Source organism: Paralichthys olivaceus, chromosome 13, assembly GCF_024713975.1.
Source record: "Paralichthys olivaceus isolate ysfri-2021 chromosome 13, ASM2471397v2, whole genome shotgun sequence".
Lineage (NCBI taxonomy): Eukaryota > Metazoa > Chordata > Actinopteri > Pleuronectiformes > Paralichthyidae > Paralichthys > Paralichthys olivaceus.
Window position 1 is genome coordinate 279,081 of NC_091105.1, and position 22,642 is coordinate 301,722.

Here is a 22,642-nt window from a genome sequence, read left to right on the forward strand (position 1 = left end):
TGGAAATAAAAGTGATACTCACAGGTGAAGAACTTTTGCTCTGGGGGAAAGAAAATGAGAGCACACGCCAGGAGAGACAATGAGTCATACAAAAATACAAACTAAAAACACACTACCGTTGTTAAGTGTTCTTTATAAAGTGTGATTCTTATGTAAAAAGATTATTTGCTGCTATCATAAGACAAGGATGAGGAAATCTTTATAAAGAATCAAAAAGTAAGCAAGTTGCCAAGTTCTTTCAGTCACAATCAGGAGTGCGAATTTGAATAATTTATGTTTTTTATGTATAAATTGAGTTTTATGTAATATTTAATTTATATCTAATATTATTTCTTTTTACTATTATTTAATCTGTGTTTTTGAACAATATTTTTATTTATTACTTTATATATTTAGTTATATGCACATTTTAGCGGTTTTATTTATCAGTATCAGTAAAATTCTAACAAAAAGTATCTGGTACCGAACTTATAAAGTCTGGCCCCGCCCATCTCTGCTGTCATTCAAATCATATGAAAACTACACAGACCACAATTCCACGCGACAAGATTCCAGCCAATCAGAATGGCAGCTGACCGGCCGGCCAATCATAGAGTGGCGGGAGATTTCAAACACCGGAAACATTCTGAAGGTTTCGTCTCGTCGGTAACGTTCGAGTTTCTTCTTCACGTTTTTATCGAAATCAACCGAACAACGACTTCAACCGAGAAGAAACCGACGGAACCGTCAACATGGCGGATCACACCGCTGCGGAGAACCGCTGTGAGTCCTACATGCTAACTAACCTGCAGCTGCTAACTATCCTCCAGCTGTTAACTAACCTGCAGCTGTTAACTAACCTGCAGCTGCTAACTATCCTCCAGCTGTTAACTAACCTCCAGCTGTTAACTAACCTGCAGCTGCTAACTATCCTCTAGCTGTTAACTAACCTGCAGCTGTTAACTAACCTGCAGCTGCTAACTATCCTCCAGCTGCTAACTATCCTCCAGCTGTTAACTAACCTGCAGCTGTTAACTAACCTCCAGCTGTTAACTAACCTGCAGCTGTTAACTAAGCTCTAGCTGTTAACTAACCTGCAGCTGCTAACTAACCTCCAGCTGTTAACTAACCTGCAGCTGCTAACTAACCTCCAGCTGTTAACTAACCTCCAGCTGTTAACTAACCTGCAGCTGTTAACTATCCTCCAGCTGTTAACTATCCTCCAGCTGTTAACTAACCTCTAGCTGTTAACTAACCTCCAGCTGCTAACTAACCTCCAGCTGTTAACTAACCTGCAGCTGCTAACTAACCTCCAGCTGTTAACTAACCTGCAGCTGTTAACTAACCTCCAGCTGTTAACTAACCTCCAGCTGTTAACTATCCTCCAGCTGCTAACTAACCTCCAGCTGTTAACTAACCTCCAGCTGTTAACTAACCTGCAGCTGTTAACTATCCTCCAGCTGTTAACTATCCTCCAGCTGTTAACTAACCTCTAGCTGTTAACTAACCTCCAGCTGCTAACTAACCTCCAGCTGTTAACTAACCTGCAGCTGCTAACTAACCTCCAGCTGTTAACTAACCTGCAGCTGTTAACGTTGTGTGTCTGTCTTTGTGTTAGCGTTGTGTGTCTGTGTTGTGTGTTAACGTCGTGTGTCTGTCTTTGTGTTAACGTTGTGTGTCTGTGTTGTGTGTTAACGTTGTGTGTTTGTCTTTGTGTTAACGTTGTGTGTCTGTGTTGTGTGTGTCTGTGTTGTGTGTTAACGTTGTGTGTCTGTCTTTGTGTTAACGTTGTGTGTCTGTCTTTGTGTTAACATTGTGTGTCTGTGTTGTGTGTTAGCGTCGTGTGTCTGTCTTTGTGTTAACGTTGTGTGTCTGTGTTGTGTGTTAACGTTGTGTGTCTGTCTTTGTGTTAACGTTGTGTGTCTGTGTTGTGTGTGTCTGTGTTGTGTGTTAACGTTGTGTGTCTGTCTTTGTGTTAACGTTGTGTGTCTGTCTTTGTGTTAACGTTGTGTGTCTGTCTTTGTGTTAACGTTGTGTGTCTGTGTTGTGTGTTAGCGTCGTGTGTCTCTCTTTGTGTTAACGTTGTGTGTCTGTGTTGTGTGTTAACGTTGTGTGTCTGTCTTTGTGTTAACGTTGTGTGTCTGTGTTGTGTGTGTCTGTGTTGTGTGTTAGCGTTGTGTGTCTGTCTTTGTGTTAACGTCGTGTGTCTGTCTTTGTGTTAACGTTGTGTGTCTGTTGTGTAGACGAGCGTCTGACTGCAGAGCAGATGGATGAACAGAGGGTCCAGAATGTTGCGTATCAGTACCTGTGCCGGTTGGAGGAGGCCAAGAGGTGAGTGTTCACACCTGGTGTCAGGTTCTGGTGGTTCTGTCCGGGATCAGTCCAGGTTCTAGAAACCATCGACCCAGTGAGGCTGGATTCAAACCTGAACAGGAACAAAGTGAAACCAACGCTGAGGCAACGTGCGAATCAAGTCATCATGTGACTCAGTGGGTGTGGCCTTCTGGTGCCTGGATGGTCTCCTGACAGCAACATGATGCTCCTGATGAGTCGGAGGGTGGAGTCCTGGGGGATCTCCTCCCAGACCTGGATCATCGTAATGTGCAGTAATGTGCAGTAATGTGCAGTAATGTGCAGTAATGTGTAGTAATGTGCAGTAATGTGCAGTAATGTGCAGTAATGTGGAGTAATGTGGAGTAATGTGGAGTAATGTGCAGTAATGTGCAGTAATGTGGAGTAATGTGGAGTAATGTGCAGTAATGTGTAGTAATGTGGAGTAATGTGCAGTAATGTGGAGTAATGTGGAGTAATGTGCAGTAATGTGCAGTAATGTGCAGTAATGTGCAGTAATGTGTAGTAATGTGCAGTAATGTGCAGTAATGTGGAGTAATGTGCAGTAATGTGGAGTAATGTGCAGTAATGTGCAGTAATGTGTAGTAATGTGCAGTAATGTGTAGTAATGTGCAGTAATGTGTAGTAATGTGGAGTAATGTGGAGTAATGTGGAGTAATGTGTAGTAATGTGCAGTAATGTGTAGTAATGTGCAGTAATGTGTAGTAATGTGGAGTAATGTGCAGTAATGTGCAGTAATGTGCAGTAATGTGCAGTAATGTGTAGTAATGTGCAGTAATGTGTAGTAATGTGGAGTAATGTGCAGTAATGTGGAGTAATGTGCAGTAATGTGCAGTAATGTGTAGTAATGTGCAGTAATGTGCAGTAATTCTACTGTTTTTACTCTTTTAGGTGGATGGAGGCGTGTCTAGGGGAGGAGCTTCCGGCTCCCACTGACCTAGAGGAGGGGCTCAGGAACGGAGTCATTCTCGCTAAACTGGGTCGTCGATTCGCTCCCAGCGCCGTCCCTCTGAAGAAGATCTATGACCCCGAGCAACAACGATACCAGGTCACACAGCCACACGCTGATTCACAACAGACACACAATGTTGATACACAACACAATCAACAATCGTCTGTATTGATCTGTTCAGGCTGTTGGTCTTCAGTTCCGTCACACTGACAACATCAATCACTGGAGGAACGCCATGACGAAGCTAGGACTGCCAGTGGTCAGTGAACGCATCAATTGATCAGAGTATTTATTGATCAGAGTATTTATTGATCAGAGTATTTATTGATCAGAGTATTTATTGATCACCAGTGTTTGTTTTCAGATCTTTTATCCTGAAACAACAGACGTGTACGACAAGAAGAACATGCCCAGAACTGTCTACTGTATCCACGCACTCAGGTGACTTCACCTGTCTGTCTGTCTGTCTGTCTGTTCACCTGTCTGTCTGTCTCTTCACCTGTCTGTCTGTCTCTTGACCTGTCTGTTCACCTGTCTGTCTGTCTGTTCACCTGTCTGTCTTTTTGTCTGTCTGTCTGTCTCTTCAACTGTCTGTCTGTCTGTCTCTTCACCTGTCTGTCTGTCTGTTCACCTGTCTGTCTGTCTGTTCACCTGTCTGTCTGTCTGTCTGTCTGTCTGTCTGTCTCTTCACCTGTCTGTCTGTCTGTCTGTCTCTTCACCTGTCTGTCTGTCTGTCTGTCTGTCTCTTCACCTGTCTGTCTGTCTGTCTGTCTCTTCACCTGTCTGTCTGTCTGTCTGTCTCTTCACCTGTCTGTCTGTCTGTCTGTATGTCTGTCTCTTCACCTGTCTGTCTGTCTGTCTGTCTGTCTGTCTGTCTGTCTGTATGTCTGTCTCTTCACCTGTCTGTCTGTCTCTTCACCTGTCTGTCTGTCTTCCTGTCGTTCTGCAGCCTGTATCTCTACAGACTGGGCGTGGCTCCACAGATCCATGACCTCTATGGGAAAGTCAAGTTTACAGGTAAAAAACAAACAAACTGAATGACATCATCAGTGTCTCCCACTGACCTCATTCAATTCCATTTTATTTGTACATTAACAGATCATAATTCACGTTACATGCTGAGTGTCTGGATCCTGCAGCTCCGGAGTCAGATACTCAATATATATGAGAGTGGGAGAGACATCTCCCGTCATTCTAGAGAAAAACAAAGACTGGGCAGAGCTGGCAGCTAAATACGTCACTTCCTGCCACAATAAAAGAAACTTAGACATGTGATATGTTGTATTTAGCTCCATCTCCTGTTTTCTTTCGTTCATTGTAATTTATATTAATACATTATAGTAGTTTCAACATAATTGTAATTGTGCTTTAGCAACACATGTCAATGTCATGTCAATGTCATGCCAATAACGCCTATTGAATTGAGAGATGGACAGACAAAGAGAGAGGGGGGGTGAGAGAGAGAGAGGAATAATGGAACATAATTAAGAGATGGTTAGGGTCTGACGTGATCTAACGAGAACTATAAGCTTTATCAAAGAGGAATGTTTTAAGTCTAAATGTAGAGATGGTCATTCAGAATATTCTGTTAACCAGAGTGCACATGCATGAAGGTGTAGAGCTTCTTAGACTGAGGAGAGAAAGACTCATGTCTAACAATGTTATGGACCAAGTTTCTAAAATGTTTTAGTTCATGAAACTGGCACGAAGAATTAGAAAGAGGCGCTGCAACAGTGGCGATAATGAATGAAACACTGGACATGAAGCGGTTTGTTTACAACTAACACTTTGATCAACGGCTTCATTTCATTTTTTACTTTTATACGTGACGAGAGTTATTGTTGTTGACATTGCTGCCTTCACTGTGAGTCTGATCTACACACAAGTCACATGTTTTTCTCATGTTTCCAGAGGAGGAGATCAACAACATGAAGTTGGAATTGGATAAATATGGGATCCAGATGCCGGCGTTCAACAAGATTGGAGGAATCCTGGCCAATGAGCTTTCTGTGGACGAGGCTGCAGGTAAAGAGAACCCCTCTGATTGGCTGTGAGCCTCTCCTCTCATTATCACACTGGAACCTCCCCTTCTCTTTTCTCCCATCAGTCCATGCAGCAGTGATCGCCATCAACGAAGCAGTGGACCGAGGAGAAGTGGGTGTGACCACAAGGGCTCTAAGGAATCCTAACGCCATGCTGCGTAACCTACAGGAGGCGCTAATGAGTGTCTATCAGGAGATGCTGCTTCAGGCTAGAAGAAGAAAAGCTGAACGAGCAAGCAGTTGGGTGAGGGTCAATCAGTCTGTCCAGTCAGCAGAGTGCGTGTTCTATCACTGACATCACATGGTGTGTGTGTATGTGTGTGTGTGTAGTGTGCAGGTTCAGAAGATAAAGACATGTATGAAGAGTTTCTGACTCAGAGAGAAATTCAGAATAACATCAACGTCGTTAACGGTGAGAAACGATCAGTATCAACCAGTGTGAGTACTGATGATTGATCAATGTGACCAGAGGTGATTATTGATTTGTTTCTTTTCAGTGCGTTCAGCCGTGGAGCAGGTGGATGAAGCTCTGGACTCTGCAGATGAGCTGTCTCTGCTGTCTGCTCTGCAGCTGCCATGTTTGGCCCTCAGAGGCCTCCGTACTGACAACGGCCCCTGGTACCTGGACCAGCTGTCAGTAGACCGCCAGCAGAGGGCGCTGGTATGTGAACACTGAAATAAATTCAGACATATATATGAATACACGTGACATGACTCCCCCCTCTGTGACCTCTGACACCAGGAGGGCTGCCTTGATCCTCTGGACCCTGATGACCTGCAGGACAGCATCACCCTCGCCAATGAAGAGGCCCAGAGAGCCAGAAACAGTGAGTGTCCCACCACAGTGACACCTGCTGGACAGTTACTGTCATTGCACCAACACGAGCCAAGGTGTCCTGATGTTTCAGAAGGGAGGCACCGCCTTGAACCACCAGGAGGCCTGACGTCCAATCAGACTGACTGACACCCCATCTGTGTTTCATGAGTTAATTGTGTGTCTGTGTGTTTCAGTGCAAGCAGCCGTGCAGAGTGTCAATGCTGCGTTACGTCGCAGTGACCCCAGACACACACTCAGCTGTCTGATGACCTCTGACCTCCAGCTGCCTCAGGTGTTTCCTTTTGCTGCTGCTTTGTATCACAGAGAACTTCAGCTGCTGCAGAGACAGAGTGGACAGGTGAGACACACACACACACACACACACACACACACACACACACACGAGACGTCCATACAGGTGGCTACTGCTGGTGTAACTGATGGACCAGCACTCATGGTCCACATGCTCTCCACCAGGGGGAGCTGCAGCAGGAGGAGCTCTTCGTTGCTGTGGAGATGCTGTCAGCTGTCGCTCTCATCAATCAGTCTTTGGAGGCGGGAAACCTGCAGCAGTTCAGCTCCTCATTGGTCAGTTCATCTGCAGGACTCTCTGATGTAGATGACACCCTGCTGGACAGGTATCTGTCTGTCTGTCTGTCTGTCTGTCTGTCTGTCTGTCTGTCTGTCTGTCCTTATAGAGGCAGGACATCATCAGAAGGGTTTGTCCTGTAAGCCTCTATTTTAATGTCTTACTGTTTCACCACAGTGTGAAGGGCGGGGGGGTCTTTCTGACTCGCAGCCTGCGTCAGGTTCACTGTAATTTATTAAATAACAAATAAAACCAAGTGTAAAAGTAACAATTCTAATAATGGGAAGATGAGATGGCTGAAGCTCGACACTGGTAGGTGTGTGTGTGTGTTCGTGTGTGTTCCGTGTTCAGGTACATGTCTGGTGTGTTCCTGTACATGTATGTGGTGTGTTCAAATCAAATATACTTTGTTTATACTTCATTCCCATGGGGACATTTTTCTTGGGCCACAGCAACTACAGAACAGAACATTGTCTAACAAACAACAAAACACTGAACACAAGGACGCACCATGTTTATGTTGTGTCTGTGGCGTGTTCAGGTACTTTGAACACATGGCAGGTGTGAAGCAGCAAGGGGGCGGAGCTCAACTCACTTGGAATCAGCTGCAGGAGGAAATCAACAGCGTCAACAGCTCGGTGCAGGACGCACAACAGAGTATGCATACACACACACACACACACACACACACACACACACACAACTATACAACAACAATACACGTCACACCAAACCTGACTTGTGACCTTTGACCTGTGACCTCAGATCTCGTAGTTGTGGGTGTGATTAACAAGGCTGTGATCAGAGGAGACAGTCAGCAGCTGCTCTCTGCTCTGCTGCTGCCCTCTTGTGGCCTGGAGGACGTTCTACCTGACAACGCCCGTCGATACCTGACGCTGCTGAGCAGAGCACGTCAGCACAAAGCTCAGGTAACCTCTGACCTCTGACCTCTACTCCACAACCAATCCCTGTCAGCCTGAAGTCATGTGACCTCCTCTCAAATCAGGTGAGCAGAGACCCAGGAGCTGAGCTGTGTTTGGCTGATATCCAGGAGGAAGTGAGGAGAGCCAATCAACAGAGTCAGAGAGCTTTGAAGTGTGAGTCATGATTATTGTAATGATGTTGTGTTCACCAACAGAAAATACACAATTGAAAGAGGGAGATTTAGTTTAACAAATAGCACGTACATAGTTAAACAAGAGAAAACACAACAGAGAAGAAAACGGAGATAACAGAAACAACCATATTGGTGCGAGTTATTCACCAAGATTAGTTATCACCTCTTTGTGCGAGTGTCGATTATTGATTGTGTGTATAGTGTGTCTGTCAGTCACAGCAGTTTATTGATTTTGTGTGTGTGTGTAGTGTGTTTGTCAGTCGCAGCAGTAAACCAGGCAGTGAAGGAGAACAGAGACTCTCAGACTCTTCGTGTTTTGTCTTTACCTGATCTTCAACTTCAGGGAATCATCAGAGAATGTGCAGCGGAATATCAGAGACAACTACACAACCTGATCACACACAAGATGGACACAGGTAACACCATGTGACCCCTGACCTGTCTCTGACTCCTGACCTGGACATGACGGCAGTCTGAAACAAACCCAGATTAAGTTCCTGATCAAACTGATTGATTCTTCAACAGTAAAGATATTGATCAGTATCAGGAGTGACTGGTTCTGATCTGTGACTCCGTGTGACACAATCTGCTTGTGTGTCCAGGAGACAACAGAAGTTCCTGGATTCGAGTCCGTACGGACGACGGCTCATTGTTTTACTTTCACCTGAACCGACTTGAGGGAACCTGGGAGCAACCGGACAGCTTCACGCACAACAGTGTGTTCATGGACAGACACGACATACAGGTGAGAAACACCTGAGGGACGCACACATGACATTACTGTTCTTCTCTGTGATTGGTCGACAGTAGTATTGTCATGTCTCCACCTGCAGGACGTTATCAGCAGTGTGTCGGGTTTGTACAGTCGCAGCGCCCTCTGGAGGAGCAGAGAAGCCCTCGTTGTTCGTCTGCAGGCTGCATGTCGAGGGTTCCTGATCAGACAACAGCTGGAGGCTCGACAACGTTTCCTGATCAACCACACCCCTGCTGTCGTCATCATCCAGGTGAGACATCACTGATCTGATTAATCCATTAACATCAGGAGAACAGATAACACGTCTCGTGTGTTTGTGTGTGTTCAGTCTCATTGGAGGAGGTTTGTCCAGCAGAGGGCGTACAGACGGCGGCTGCAGTTTCTCTACATGAACTGGAGAGCCGTCGTCAAGGTAACAAACACAACATGTTAGTTTGTGAGATGTCACTGTCTTTTCATCAACATGTGTGAAGCGTGTTGTCGTCGTAGAACATATGTGGGATTTCTGCAACTTGACATGTTGTCATGATGATATGTTTCATATGTTCACAGATTCAGTCATTCCTGAAGATGTGGCTGATGAAAAGAAAATATCGAGCACGACTGAGTTTCTTCAAACGTAACGTGAGTCCTGTCTGTCTGTTTGTCTGTCTGTCTGTCTGTCTGTTTACCTGTCTGTCTGTCTGTTTACCTGTCTGTCTGTCTGTTTACCTGTCTGTCTGTCTGTCTGTTTACCTGTCTGTCTGTCTGTCTGTCTGTTTACCTGTCTGTCTGTTTGTCTGTCTGTCTGTTTACCTGTTTGACTGTCTGTCTGTTTACCTGTCTGTCTGTCTGTTTACTTGTCTGCCTGTTTGTCCATTTGTCTATCTTGTGTGTTAATCAGAGTTGCTGTGTGTGTCCACAGGAGGGCGCTGTGATAAAGATCCAGTCGTTCTTCAGAGCGAGCAGAGCCAGAGATCAGTACAGGATGTTGGGTAAGTTCACTAATGATCCGCTGGATCCGGGTTCGTTAATCCTGTTTCAATGTGGACTGACTCTATCTGCTCCTCCTCCCACCGGTCTCCTGTCTTAGTGCACTCGGACACGCCCCCTCTGTCTGTGGTCAGGAAGTTTGTTCACCTGCTCGACCTCGGTGACGGTGACATCAGAGAGGAGGCGGAGCTTCTGCGTCTGAGGGAGGAGGTGGTGAGGAGCATCCGCTTCAACCGGCAGCTGGAGGCGGACCTGGACCTGATGGACCTGAAGATTGGCCTGCTGGTCCGGAACCGAGCCACACTGCAGGTGAGACGCCACCTACAGGTCAACACTGTTCATGTTCAGACGACGAGTAGCTGCACTCACAGGTTCGATTCCAGTCCCTGTCTGCAAGTGTCCTTGGGCAAGATACTGAGCCCCGAATAAAAAATAAATTAATTTAAAAAAAAGTGCTGCCCATAGATGTCCTGTATGAACGTGTGAATGGAAATAATCTGTAAAGGGCTTCGAGTGCAAACGAGAAGAGAAAAGATCTGTTTAAAAACAGAACATTTACCATTTCAGCCACAAACCACGCCCCCACCAGACCCCAAGACCCCAATATTTAGTGGAGTTTGCAGGAGTGAGTGAGTTTTATTGGTTTTCCAGAATACGGTAAATCTGCTGCACAGAACCGATCTGAGACGAACGACAGGACAGATGTGACGTGAGAGCTACAATCAAAAGAGCACAGTCATCGTGATTTACATTGACAGAGCTTCACATCCTAGAGACGGGAAGTGGGCACTGTATTCACAGAGGTACAGGAAAACAGGAGGGCAGTCTCACAAACCAAATCTGAATGTGATGGTGCGTTCATGCCCAGCGAGACGCAAATGTATTCACAGCTCGGGGACTTTCACCGGCTTGTGAAATGACAGTGCCACCTCAGGCTGAGCAGTGACCAGTTCGATCGCCCTCTTGCTCACCTGCTGTCGGGTCAGTGCCACGACTGAGTCCAGTGAGTTTCAGTCTCTGCGCTGATTGACTGTCGCAACATCGACTTACGTGCATTTGATGCCCATAACAAAAATGTGGTATCAGAACGTTGGGCTCACTACACCACAATGTGCATTTTCTTCTTCTAACCTCACAGCCTTGTTAACAGGAAGTGACCTCACGCCCTTTGTAACAGGAAGTGGTGTCTCACTGTAAGAAGCTGACCAGGAAGAATAAGGAGCAGCTGTCGGACATGATGGACGTAGAGAGAAGTAAAGGACTGAAGGCTCTGAGCCGAGAGAGGAGAGAGAGACTGGAGGCCTATCAACACCTGTTCTACCTGCTGCAGGTGAGACACACACACACACACCTGTTCTACCTGCTGCAGGTGAGACACACACACACTCACACACACACACTCACACACACTCACACACACACTCTTATTCACCTCCTCATGTGTGTAGACGCAGCCTCTCTACCTGGCTCAGCTGATCTTCTTGATGCCTCACACTCGCTCCACCTCCTTCATGGAGATGTTGGTGTTTAGTTTGTTTAATTACGGCTCCGACCACCGGGAGGCGTACCTGCTGCTGCAGCTCTTCACTGAGGCGCTGCGCTACGAGATCAGGTGACACACGTACAGTAATGCACATTGACACACGTACACACTGAATACACACTCATCAATAACCTGTGTGATGGTGTCAGACTGAAGGTGGATCAGCCTCAGGATGTGGTCACAGGAAATCCCACCGTCATCAAGATGCTGGTGAACTTTTACCGTCGCGCTCATGGTCAGAACGTTCTGCGGGAGGCGCTGTGTCCTGCTCTGCAGGACGTCCTGCAGGACCGGTCTCTGAGCATCAGGACTGACCCGGTGGACGTCTACAAGACCTGGATCAACCAGACCGAGAGCCAGACCGGACATAAGAGGTCTGAACTGAGTCTGAGTACACACATGAACACCTGTCTGTCTCACCCCTCTGTCTGTCTCACCTGTCTTGTCTATCTCACCCATCTCTAGCACTCTACCTTATGATGTTTCACCTGAGGACGCTCTGTCTCACCCTGAAGTTCAGAGAAGAATCGACGTCTCCATCATCAACCTGAAGAACCTTACAGACCGAGTACTCAACGCCATCACATGCAACCTGCACAAGCTGCCGTACGTCTACACCACTTCACCTTTCCATCACCTGTCCATCACCTGTCCATCACTTCACCTGTCCACCACTTCACCTGTCCACCACTTCCCTTGTTCACCACTCACCTGTGTTCCTGACGTTGTCCTCTCAGGTATGGTTTACGTTATACAGCAAAGGTTCTCAGAGACGCTCTGAAGACAAAGTTTCCTGACGCCAGCGACGATGAGCTCTACAAGGTGAGCAACAGGAAGTGGAGCCCAGAAGAGCTCCTTCACAATAAAAGCTTATTTCATCTATTACTACCTATCACCTATCAGTGATTGATTTATTGATTTTCTTTCACCTGTGGAAAAAAAATATACATTTGATGTGATGTATATATATATTTGATGTACATGCATGTGTGAAATACATTAACATATAAATGAACATATAAACATACACGTGTCTAAATTGAGCATGTCTAAATATTTGAACAGATCGTAGGTAACCTGGTCTACTATCGCTACATGAACCCGGCCATTGTGGCTCCGGACGGGTTCGATGTGGTGGACCGGTCGGCCGGCTCGTCCCTACAACCGGAGCAGCGACACGTCCTGGGCTCCATTGCTCGCATGCTGCAACACGGCGCTGCCAACAAACGCTTCCACGGAGACGGATACCACGTCAGAGCTCTGAACCAGTACATCAGCCAGACTCATAACAGGTTCAGGTCAGTGTCCGTGTAACCATGGTAACCATATGACTGGTTCAGGTTCTCCAGAACGACATCTGATGGTTCCTTGCGTCCAACAGGAAGTTCCTATTGAGTGTGTGTGACGTTCCTGAACCTGAGGAGCGATTCAGTGTGGATGAGTTCTCCGAGCTGCTCGTCGTCAGCAGACCCGTCATCTACATCTCTGTCAGCGAGCTGCTCAACACACACAAGGTGAGGACACACTGCACCTGGACCTCAGTCTGCACCTGGACGCAGTTTACTGTTTCCTCTGTTTCTTTGCTCAGCTGTTGTTGGAGCATCAGGACGTTTTGTGTGCGGACTCCTCTGATCCGCTCAGACTGCTGCTGCGAGACCTGGGACCAGTGCCCCCCCTGCAGGAACTCATTGGTACTGCAACTTCTACAGCATTGTTCCACTTTATCATTGATAGTTGATTCATTAATTAAACAAAGAAACAAAGCCGCAGCATAAATACAATAAATGAATGTTTGACAGAATATATAATCTACCGATTAATTTCACAAGCATCTCTCTGTCTGTCTTTGTGTTTATTTTAAATCACAGAGAAAGTTCAGTGTTTAAGTGTTGAGTTTCCTTTTAACACGTGATTTGTTCAATAGTAAGATTGTTGTATGTTTAACTGTATGAAACAATAACATCAGTTCAGTAAATCATTCAGAATTATATGAACCACATGTGAACAGTAATAAAGAAAATTCAGTTTCATTTGATGAAAAACTTGGATTATAAAATCTTCAGTGCAGATAAACAAGGTAGGATGAACACACAGGTTTCTAACTTCACTCTGCTCCGCAGTCTGTTTATAAATATGAATTATTATTAATTGTAACTTTGTGCTATATAGATTTCTCTATAGATATGAGATCCTGAGATCTGATGTGACTAAATCTGTAAATTGTGAACAGCCTCAGGACTCGATGAATCAGCGCCACCATGAGGAACATGAGGATCTTCAGGGCTGAACCCATCTGAGTCTGAATGTTTTCTGTCCTCCAGGAGAGTCTTCATTATCTTCATCAGACCCAGAGTCGGCTCTGACTCACAGCTGTAAGACCGAAGTTTCTCTGACTCTCACCAACAAGTTCGACATCTTCAACGATTCTGATGACAAACCAGATGCCAGAGGTCTGCTGCTCAGGTAACTGAGCCTGTTAGCTTCACCTGCTCATGTAAACGAGTCTGTCATCTTGCTCATGGGACTAAGATCAGTCCTTTATTTTGCCTTTTATGATGATTTTAAAACTTTCTTTAAAAATTAGCACAAAGCAGCTGATCATCGACGTCATCAGGACTCAACCAGGTGACACTTTGAGTTACATCCTGAGAACATCCCCATCACATGACCAGGTAACTCACACATGCTCATACCTTCATACGTGTTTATAAAGTTACAGCGACTTAACCCTCACATCGTTACAGGAGTTAATGAGATGAGCTGGTCGCTAACAGTTGAAGTAAAGAAGTGATTGAAACAGACGAAAGCCAGAGTTAGGAAAAGAGCTTGCTAAGTAAATGTTAGCTAAACTGTGTAGCAATAGCTGACATGTTACGGTAACTGAGCTCGTTAAGCCTCCAGCCACAAACAAGTTTTTAATGGGTTTTTTTAAGTTGCCAACAAAAGTCACGGTTCGGAGGCAAATTGGCATTTGGTGCTCCGTGATGTGTCACAGACGAGGACAGGGTGAAGGACGGGTTAGGTTAAGTTGGGTCAAGTTGGGTTATGTCAAGCTAGGCCAGGATAAGTCCGGTCAGGTTGGAATACATAAGTTCAGGTTAAATTAATTTAGGTTATTACAGTTTAAGTTAGTTTAGGTGAAGTTTGGTCAGGTTAGGTTACAGTTGTACAGTAGACAGAAACTGTAAGTGCTCTGTCCAAACAGGAAGTCTGCCATGATTGGCTGATGCAGCGACGAGCACGACAAGATGCGCGAACCCCTGAAAAGATGAAGAGAAACCAGTCGTTGGTCGCTAACGGCAACCTTAGTCTGGAGGAGAAGAAGAGGAAGATTCTGAGGAGTCTTCGTCGTCTAGAGGGACTCGGCGTCCTGACATCACCTCAGAGTGAAAATCAAATCTTACAGATGATTGCCAAGGTGATGCAACACACACACACACACACACACTTCTTGTTCCTCCACTGCTGACCAATCAGAGCTGTTGAAAAAATCCTTCATGAAACGGTTAAAACCCGTCAGATGTTGTACGAAGCCTCTGATTTAAATTACAATAAAGACATAATCTAATTAAAAGAATTTCACAGAACTAAAGTATCTACATGTTCTCGACATTCTAATAATTGAATAAAAATATTTCAGACATTTTACTTGAATGCTGAAATTCGTTCAGGTTTCGGTTCATTAGTTTCATTAGTTGAGTTCGTGACGTTATCATCGATCGTGAGGTGGAACAACAGAAGAACCATTGTCATTTGTTTTTACAACTAAACATCATGTGATTTTAAAACCTGCTTATCCACCAGTTTAATGATCCTCAGCAGATTAAATGACATCGGTTCCCATAGAGACGGACTTGTCATGGTTGATGTAACTTTCACGACTCCCCATCCCCCCACTCGCAGGACATTCGTCAGCAGCGTCTGCACCGTCAGCGTCGGGGGGCGGAGCTACTAAAGCTCCGTCAGACTCTGAGCAGTCTGCAGGTGAAGAGCAGCTTCCACACTGAACAGGTTGATTACTACAGACATTACATCACTTCCTGTCTGGACAATCTGACTGCCAGGTACAGATGGAACGTCCCACTTTCATTGGCTGTTTGAGTTCCTCATTCAAACACTGACTCAATGTGATTGGTTGACAGTAAATCCAACAAAAAGAAGACCGCAGAGAGCACAGGGAAGAAGAAGCCTCCTGTGCTGAGTTACAGCGCCACCCGGCTGCAGGAGAAGGGAGTTCTGCTGGAGATCGAAGACCTGCCTCCGACACAGTGAGAACACACGTGTATACGTCACGTTATTATACAACGCAAATTATAAATGTCACACTTTTTAACATAAACTGTTAAAAACTCATTATCTACTCACCACTATGAAACACTTCTGGAGTTTCAGGCGTGAGCAGCGTGAGAGCAGAATCCAACACAACTGAAGTAACAAGACGGATTCTTCAGAAACAAGTGTCCACGAGCCCGACATCAAATTTGCTCAAAATGGCGTCATTCACATCGTGTTTTTAGCCTTAATGTCCACTAGTGGAAGTAGTGATGTGACTGTGCACCCTGTGCATGCCCTTGGGCAAGAGCTTGTGTGTGTGTGTGTGTGTGTGTGTGTGTGTGTGTGTGTGTGTGTGTGTGTGTGTGTGTGTGTGTGTGTGTGTGTGTGTGTGTGTGTGTGTGTGTGTGAATGTGAACATGCCTCCTTCGTTTGAAGAAGTGATCACCAAGTACTTCAGTTGTATTGGATTGTGCTCTTCACCCCCCCTCCATCATAGTGTGGAGGAGATAATCAAGGAATTTTCATTCTTCAGTGAACTCTCCATTTAATGTCAACTGTTTTAGAGTCGTAAACAGTTATGTGTGTTTCCCGGTTCCAGGTTTAAAAACGTGGTGTTTGACATCGTTCCTGGACCAGAGAGAGGAAGCTTCAGAGTCAAAACTCGATTCCTCGGAGTTGAGATGGAAGAATTTCTGCTCAAATACCAGGTACAGACCAGGCCAACGTTCATCATGTTACTGGAAGCATCAGTCCTGCTGGTATGGTCACCACTAAAACGTGTGTGTGTGTGTGTGTGTGTGTGTGTGTGTGTGTGTGTGTGTGTGTGTGTGTGTGTGTGTGTGTGTGTGTGTGTGTGTGTGTGTGTGTGTGTGTGTGTTGCAGGATCTGCTGCAGCTGCAGTATGAGGGCGTGGCCGTGATGAAGATGTTTGATAAGGCGAAGATAAATGTCAACTTGCTCATTTTCCTGCTCAACAAGAAGTTCTTCAAAAAATGAACCCAGTGATGCTCATACTTTACTCTCCTATCTCTGTTGCTACATCTCATTACACTATGTTTATATGCCACTGTGTCCTACAGAGTGACACATCTTTAACTCCTATCTCTGTTTATATTCAATCAAATAAGCTTTATGATGTTTTGTGAACGTGAGACCAATTCAAATGCCTAATAATCAACCTTTCATTATACAGTGAAGAATCTGTCCCATCTTTGTAATGATATGTCACTATGGAATCTTTCTGTTCAACAAAGTGAGATTTCTTCTTCCTTCAGTTCTATCTGCACCAACCTGAACTGTAGTCCTCTAATTAAAAGAGTGTCTGGTGAAAAGATGTCTCACTGTTTAAATTTGAGTGGGTTTTAATGTGTCACTACAGAATGTGTTTTTGTATCCTTCAATATGAATTAGAGTGAAGCATCTTTTTCCTATCTTTGTGACCTGCATATCACTGTCAGTCATTTAAATTTTTCTGATCAATAACATCTGATCAATAATATCATCTGACTGATATTTGTCTGTTTCTTCTTTTAAAAAAAAGCAATGTGGTGGATCCTCAAATTTAACTGACTGACTAGTTGGGTAACTGGCTGGTTACCTGGTTAAGTAACGACTCCGTGTTGAACTTAGTTTCAGACTAAATGATCATATTAAATTAGAGAAGTGTCGTCCCTGCTGGTTTTCCATCAGTCCACTTCGATCTGAGGACCGGGTGAGACCAGGATATATTGATATATATAATCATGAGGCTGTGAAAGTTGTTACAACAGAAGATGAAACAAGTTTTTATTCCACAGTTTGTTTCACAACCAAAGTGAAAGAAGAAAAATAGATTCACACAGATTCAATAGAGACGTTTCTGTCAGATGATGGGATTACAAAAATACTTTTAGTTTAAACTTCAAGCATCAACAACAGCACGGTTCGGATGCAGGTCTGAACTAGATCCAACCAGTCAGAACCAGATCCAGACTGAACCAGATTCAACCAGTCAGAACCAGATCCAGACTGAACCAGATCCAACCAGTCAGAACCAGAATCAATCAGTCTGAACCAGATTCAACCAGTCAGAACCAGAACCAGACTGAACCAGATCCAACCAGTCAGAACCAGATCCAACCAGTCAGAACCAGAATCAATCAGTCTGAACCAGATTCAACCAGTCAGAACCAGAATCAATCAGTCTGAACCAGATTCAACCAGTCTGAACCAGAATCAATCAGTCTGAATCAGATCCAACCAGTCAGAACCAGAACCAGACTGAATCAGATCCAACCAGTCTGAACCAGAATCAATCAGTCTGAACCAGATTCAACCAGTCAGAACCAGAACCAGACTGAATCAGATCCAACCAGTCTGAACCAGATAAGGATGAACACTCCGTCCTGAAAGTTTAAAATCTTTCTGTTCAAAGACACAAAGCTCTTAGAGTTCAGTACTCATGGTTCCTGGAGCCTTTGATCTTTCTATTCACATACAAATCAAAGGAACATTTATGCGAATGTGTCCGAGGTTTCAGATGAAGATCAGGTTCAGAGTTAGTCCCGGATCCACTGTTCACATCATGTCAGATGGAAAAACAGTTTTGGAATCCAGATCAACATCAACTCCAGTGAATCAGCTGAGGAAAGTGTCCTGTAAAAGAACCAGGAGAAAAACTACAATTTCACTTCCTGAAGTTTTTCAATTGATCCAATCTTTCCCGTCACAGGGAAGATTCAGAAACCATGGCAACCCCAGCGATGAGTGGGAATTGATGGAGCAGCTGAACTCGGGGTGTGTTTGATTTGATCATCAGCTGCAGTTTGTTAATGACGATGTGTGCCTGTTTGATTCATTGCCTGGTCGTCACGACGACGTCACAGGCTTCTTAATGTTTATTTTTCTCGTTTTCATCATTCATGAAACTTTCTTTAGTTTCAGTTTGTGAAATGTTTTTATCCTGGATCAGTCTGAACTGGACTCGGTCCTTTGACCTTTGACCTGTAACTGTTGTGGACCAGGAGTCGTTCCAGTATTTACAGACAACACAACGTCTTTGGAAGTTCGACTTTAAGATTTGTGTGTTGCGACGTTTTCTCTGTGAAATAAAGATTCATTTACACTGAAACAGTGAAAAGTTACTGTATGAACAGCAAAGTCGATTCATTATGAATGAATGAAAACAAAATGTATTACGTTATTTTTAGTTTTCAGAGCCTCCGACCGTCAACATCATGTTTTCTTCTTCAGCTGGAACATGGACACAACCTTGGTGCAAATTAGTGCATCTGTAAACATCAAGTCTGAGCATTTTCACATTCATCAGTTTTTAACTGAAGTAGATCAAAGAGGAAGCTTCAGGAACCTGAAGACATTTGAACCCAGAAAACTTCGATGGAACCTGAACTCCACAGTTTCATGTTTCCTTTCTGTGAAGCAAGATTTTATGAAACCAAATAATTCCATTCATTTCTGACCTGTCTTTAAAAATGTGACATTTAACTTTAACGACCAAATGTGAATTTCATTGACTTTATATTTTCTCCTTTGTTTGTATCTGTCCAGCAGGTGGTGCTGCCTTCACAGTCCTCAGTTTCAAAGTAAATTCATCTCAACCACATCTGATCGTCAAGTTTAAATCATGGAACAGGAGACATTAAAGCTTTTCTCTGTGAAATAAATATTTTTTATACACGACTGAAGGAAATGTTCTATTGTTGAGAGTTTGTGATCGGTTCAGCTCAGAGTTAACTTGAGCGACTGGGACCTGAACAGAAGAGACCTGCTCATCTTAAGTCCGGACTCTGGATTCATCAACAGTTCAGTGGTGACGTAAAAATATCTTAGATTCATATGTGAATGGGTAACAAACCTGAAGCTGTTCAAACAGGTGTCACCTCTGAGATTCACTATATGAAGTTTTCATCGTCAAACATCGTCAGAATTTTCAGGACGTTCTGTTTGTTACAACTTTAAATTAAACTGATGTTGACTCAGGATCAGATTCTAGTTTCAGATTTAAATCCGGTTTAAATGAACTGAGTCGGAACTCTTCAGTTCTAAGAAATCCTCGTAGGTGCAGCTCTCCACAGATAAAAAGATGTGGTTTTAAATGTTCATCAGATGCATGGTTACATCTCTGCAGCTACCCATCATGCCTTGCTCTGAAGCCTCCTGTCATCAATCTCCATTGGACTCAATGACCTTCTCAGCCAGAATCTCCTGGAAGGTGGAGAGCTGCTTCATCTGCTCCGTCTGCATTGAGTGTCTTCTCGTGAGTTTCTTCTTCATCTTGAAGTCTTGCCCCCTTTTGGGCGAAGCCGGGGCCACTGGGACCAGGATCTTGTGTGCAGAGTGAACCGGGGAGGGGGGCTTGCCATTTGAACGGATATCAGGGATGGGTCTCTGAGGGTTGATGTTGAGTGGAGGCAGGAAGCCAGGTCTGGTGTGGGAGATGTGGTCCAGAAGGAGAGTTCCAGAGCCCCTTCGCTCCAGGATTCCTGGGGGACGGCGGCGCACGGTAATGGGGGACACAGAGTTGGGGATGTTCTCCAGAGACTCCCTGGGGGAACTGGTGAACAGGGACAAGGGGGAGGCATTGTACCTTCTCCGCTCCACAGACACCCGACCCGAGTCTGGAGATCCAGGGATGGACTCTGGACAGAGGTGAGTGTCTGACTCATAGTGCTCCATCCGGGTCAGTTTCGGATAAGCCAGCACCCGAGCTGGAACTGCCACCGGTCCTCCAGCATTTTCCTGTGACTCCGGGGCTGTGTTCCTACGATACAAGATCTGGTGTTGTTGAACTTTGTCAGCCCAAGAGCCAGAGAGGGTGGGGCAGTCCTCTGAGCAGGACCGGTCGATGAGTTTGGGGGAGCAGGGGTCATGGGTTTCAATGCTGTGTCGTCGTGACAGCAGAGGTCTGACCGGCTCTGTGATAGAAAGGCCGTTAATATCAGCAACTGTCCTGCTGAGATCACAGCAACTCTCCTCCTCCAGATCTCTGTCTACCCGGTCCGGAGAAACGCTGCTCAGCACAGAGGGCGCCACCAGGCCCCAGGGCTCCGAGTTCAGCCTCTTCAGCAGTTTGCGAGGTGGTGGCCTCTTCTCACCTGGAGCTCGAGCTGAAGGTAAAGGTAAAGCTGAGGTCAGGGCAAAGCTGAAGATTCCTTCGTCGCTCTTATCTCTTCCTGGTGAGGAGGTAGCGATCTCCACCTCCGAGGGAGACATACAGTCCGGAGACAACTTATCCACGATAGCTGGGGAGGGGGGAGAGTTGAGGTACTGTTTTATCTTCTTGGTTCCTGACGGAGACGTGTCAGTGGTGATAATAATAACTTCCTTGCCTTTGGCCTTGCAGGCATCAAGCAGGACCTGCAGGGTGTCGTGGTCGCCTTTGTTAATAGCATGGACCAGGGCGGAGGATCCAGAGTAATCTTTGAGGCTGGGATCAGCTCCGTTCTCCAGCAGCAATGTCACCACTTCCTTCCCCGCCTTCTCTGCACACGCATGCATCAGCGCTGTCCTTCCACTCTTATCTGGGATGTTTGGGTCCGCACCTTTCTCCAGAAGGTAACGCAGCATTCTCTGCTGGGTCTGCGGGTCGTCGTAGCTCCCCAAGCAGGCGGCAGAGATGGGGGTCTCTCCACGCTCGTTGCCCTCATTTATGTAGGCACCACCTTCGAGCAGCAGGCGGGTTAGCCTCAGCTTTCCCTGGAAGACGGCTTTGAGGAGGGCATTTCCCTCGGTCTGCAGGGGACCTGCATCTCCCATGATCCCTTGTGTCACCTCAGACTTCCTGACCACCGAGCTTAACATTGACCAGCCGTCCTTCACGAGACGTCACATGAGGAGGAGAGAAAACAACGTCAGTTCACCTGTGAACAGCCAATCATGACGGAGCAGATAATGCTGAGGATCTGTGACGGTGTCGTCTGATCCCTGCAGGATGTGCAGATGCAGACGACAAAACAAAACAAGCGGTTAACCAACTACTGACCAAACAGCTGGTCTGTTAACTACAGTCAGTGATCGTCTTTATATACAGTCACTGAGGAGGAGGAAGAGGAGGATGAGGAGGAAGAGGAGGATGAGGAGGATGAGGAGGAAGAGGAGGATGAGGAGGATGAGGAGGAAGAGGAGGAAGAGGAGGAAGAGGAGGATGAAGGTGTCCGACTGTGGAGGAATTCTGTTCTTTTTACGTCAGTCTCCTCTGACGCAGTGATTTCTATATTTACACACACACACATACACATACACATACACACACACACACACAGACACACACACATACACATACACACACAGACACACACACACACACACACACACATACACACAGACACACACACACACACACACATACACACACACACGCACACACACGCACACACACGCACACACACGCACAGAGACACACACACACACACACAGACAGACACACACAGAGACACACACACACACACACACACACAGAGACACACAGACACAGACACACACACCCACACACACACACACACACACACACACACACACACAGAGACACACAGACACAGACACACACACACACACACACACACACACACAGAGACACACACACAGACACACACACACAGACACACACAGAGACACACACACACAGACACAGACACAGACACACACACACACACACACACAGACACACACACAGACACACACACACACACACACACACACAGACACACACACAGACACACACACACACACACACAGACACACACACACAGACACACACACAGACACACACACACACACACACAGACACACACACACACACACACACACACACACAGACACACACACGGTCAGCTGAAGGTGATGAAGATGAAGATGAGTGTGTTCTTACCGCAGAGATGAAGAACGTTCATCGTTAGTTATCGATGTTGACTGAGACTGAGCCGCTGCGTCGCTCCTCCCCCTCCCCCTCCCCCCTCCCTCCTCCAGAGCCGCTCCAGCAACATCCAGGTACCCCCCCCCCCATCACTTCATTTGTTCAATCGATAGTCACTGATCACCACAGTCAATCGGTCACGTCATCTCCATCGCCCCCTGGTGTCTGGCGGCAGTACAGGTCATAAACCTCCTCCATGTTTGCAGATGGGACAAACAGTTTCTGTCCCCTCCTCAGTCTCTGGGTTTGTCCCAGTGTCTCTCATCACTTCGGGTTCATCAGTTATTGATGATATGAAGACGGGCTGAGGCGTTGTGATTGACAGCTGACACTGACTCAG

General features: G+C 45.7%; 2 protein-coding genes across 2 annotated transcripts; one reads left to right on the forward strand and one right to left on the reverse strand.

Moving 5' to 3' along the window:
- Nucleotides 1-600: 600 nt before the first annotated feature.
- Nucleotides 601-16,723, forward strand: iqgap3 (IQ motif containing GTPase activating protein 3). Its single transcript, XM_069536764.1, has 38 exons — nucleotides 601-762; nucleotides 2,223-2,310; nucleotides 3,223-3,379; nucleotides 3,465-3,542; nucleotides 3,648-3,724; nucleotides 4,233-4,300; nucleotides 5,195-5,308; nucleotides 5,391-5,569; nucleotides 5,656-5,737; nucleotides 5,823-5,986; nucleotides 6,068-6,152; nucleotides 6,337-6,500; nucleotides 6,620-6,780; nucleotides 7,273-7,388; nucleotides 7,497-7,660; nucleotides 7,738-7,828; nucleotides 8,097-8,264; nucleotides 8,451-8,593; nucleotides 8,682-8,852; nucleotides 8,931-9,014; nucleotides 9,155-9,226; nucleotides 9,507-9,576; nucleotides 9,675-9,883; nucleotides 10,752-10,904; nucleotides 11,023-11,186; nucleotides 11,267-11,491; nucleotides 11,583-11,723; nucleotides 11,855-11,939; nucleotides 12,183-12,415; nucleotides 12,499-12,631; nucleotides 12,706-12,808; nucleotides 13,439-13,580; nucleotides 13,702-13,789; nucleotides 14,323-14,535; nucleotides 15,021-15,181; nucleotides 15,260-15,385; nucleotides 15,991-16,099; nucleotides 16,275-16,723. The coding sequence occupies exons 1-38, from the start codon at nucleotides 732-734 to the stop codon at nucleotides 16,386-16,388; spliced, it is 4,926 nt and encodes a 1,641-aa protein (XP_069392865.1). The 5' UTR covers nucleotides 601-731; the 3' UTR covers nucleotides 16,389-16,723.
- A 2,695-nt stretch (nucleotides 16,724-19,418) lies between these two features.
- On the reverse strand, nucleotides 19,419-22,376 carry LOC109643928 (ankyrin repeat domain-containing protein 34A). Its single transcript, XM_020109186.2, has 2 exons — nucleotides 22,258-22,376; nucleotides 19,419-21,203 (listed from the first exon to the last, which is right to left on the reverse strand). Exon 2 carries the CDS (start codon nucleotides 21,189-21,191, stop codon nucleotides 19,554-19,556), a length of 1,638 nt encoding a protein of 545 aa, XP_019964745.1. The 5' UTR covers nucleotides 21,192-21,203; nucleotides 22,258-22,376; the 3' UTR covers nucleotides 19,419-19,553.
- Nucleotides 22,377-22,642: the final 266 nt, after the last annotated feature.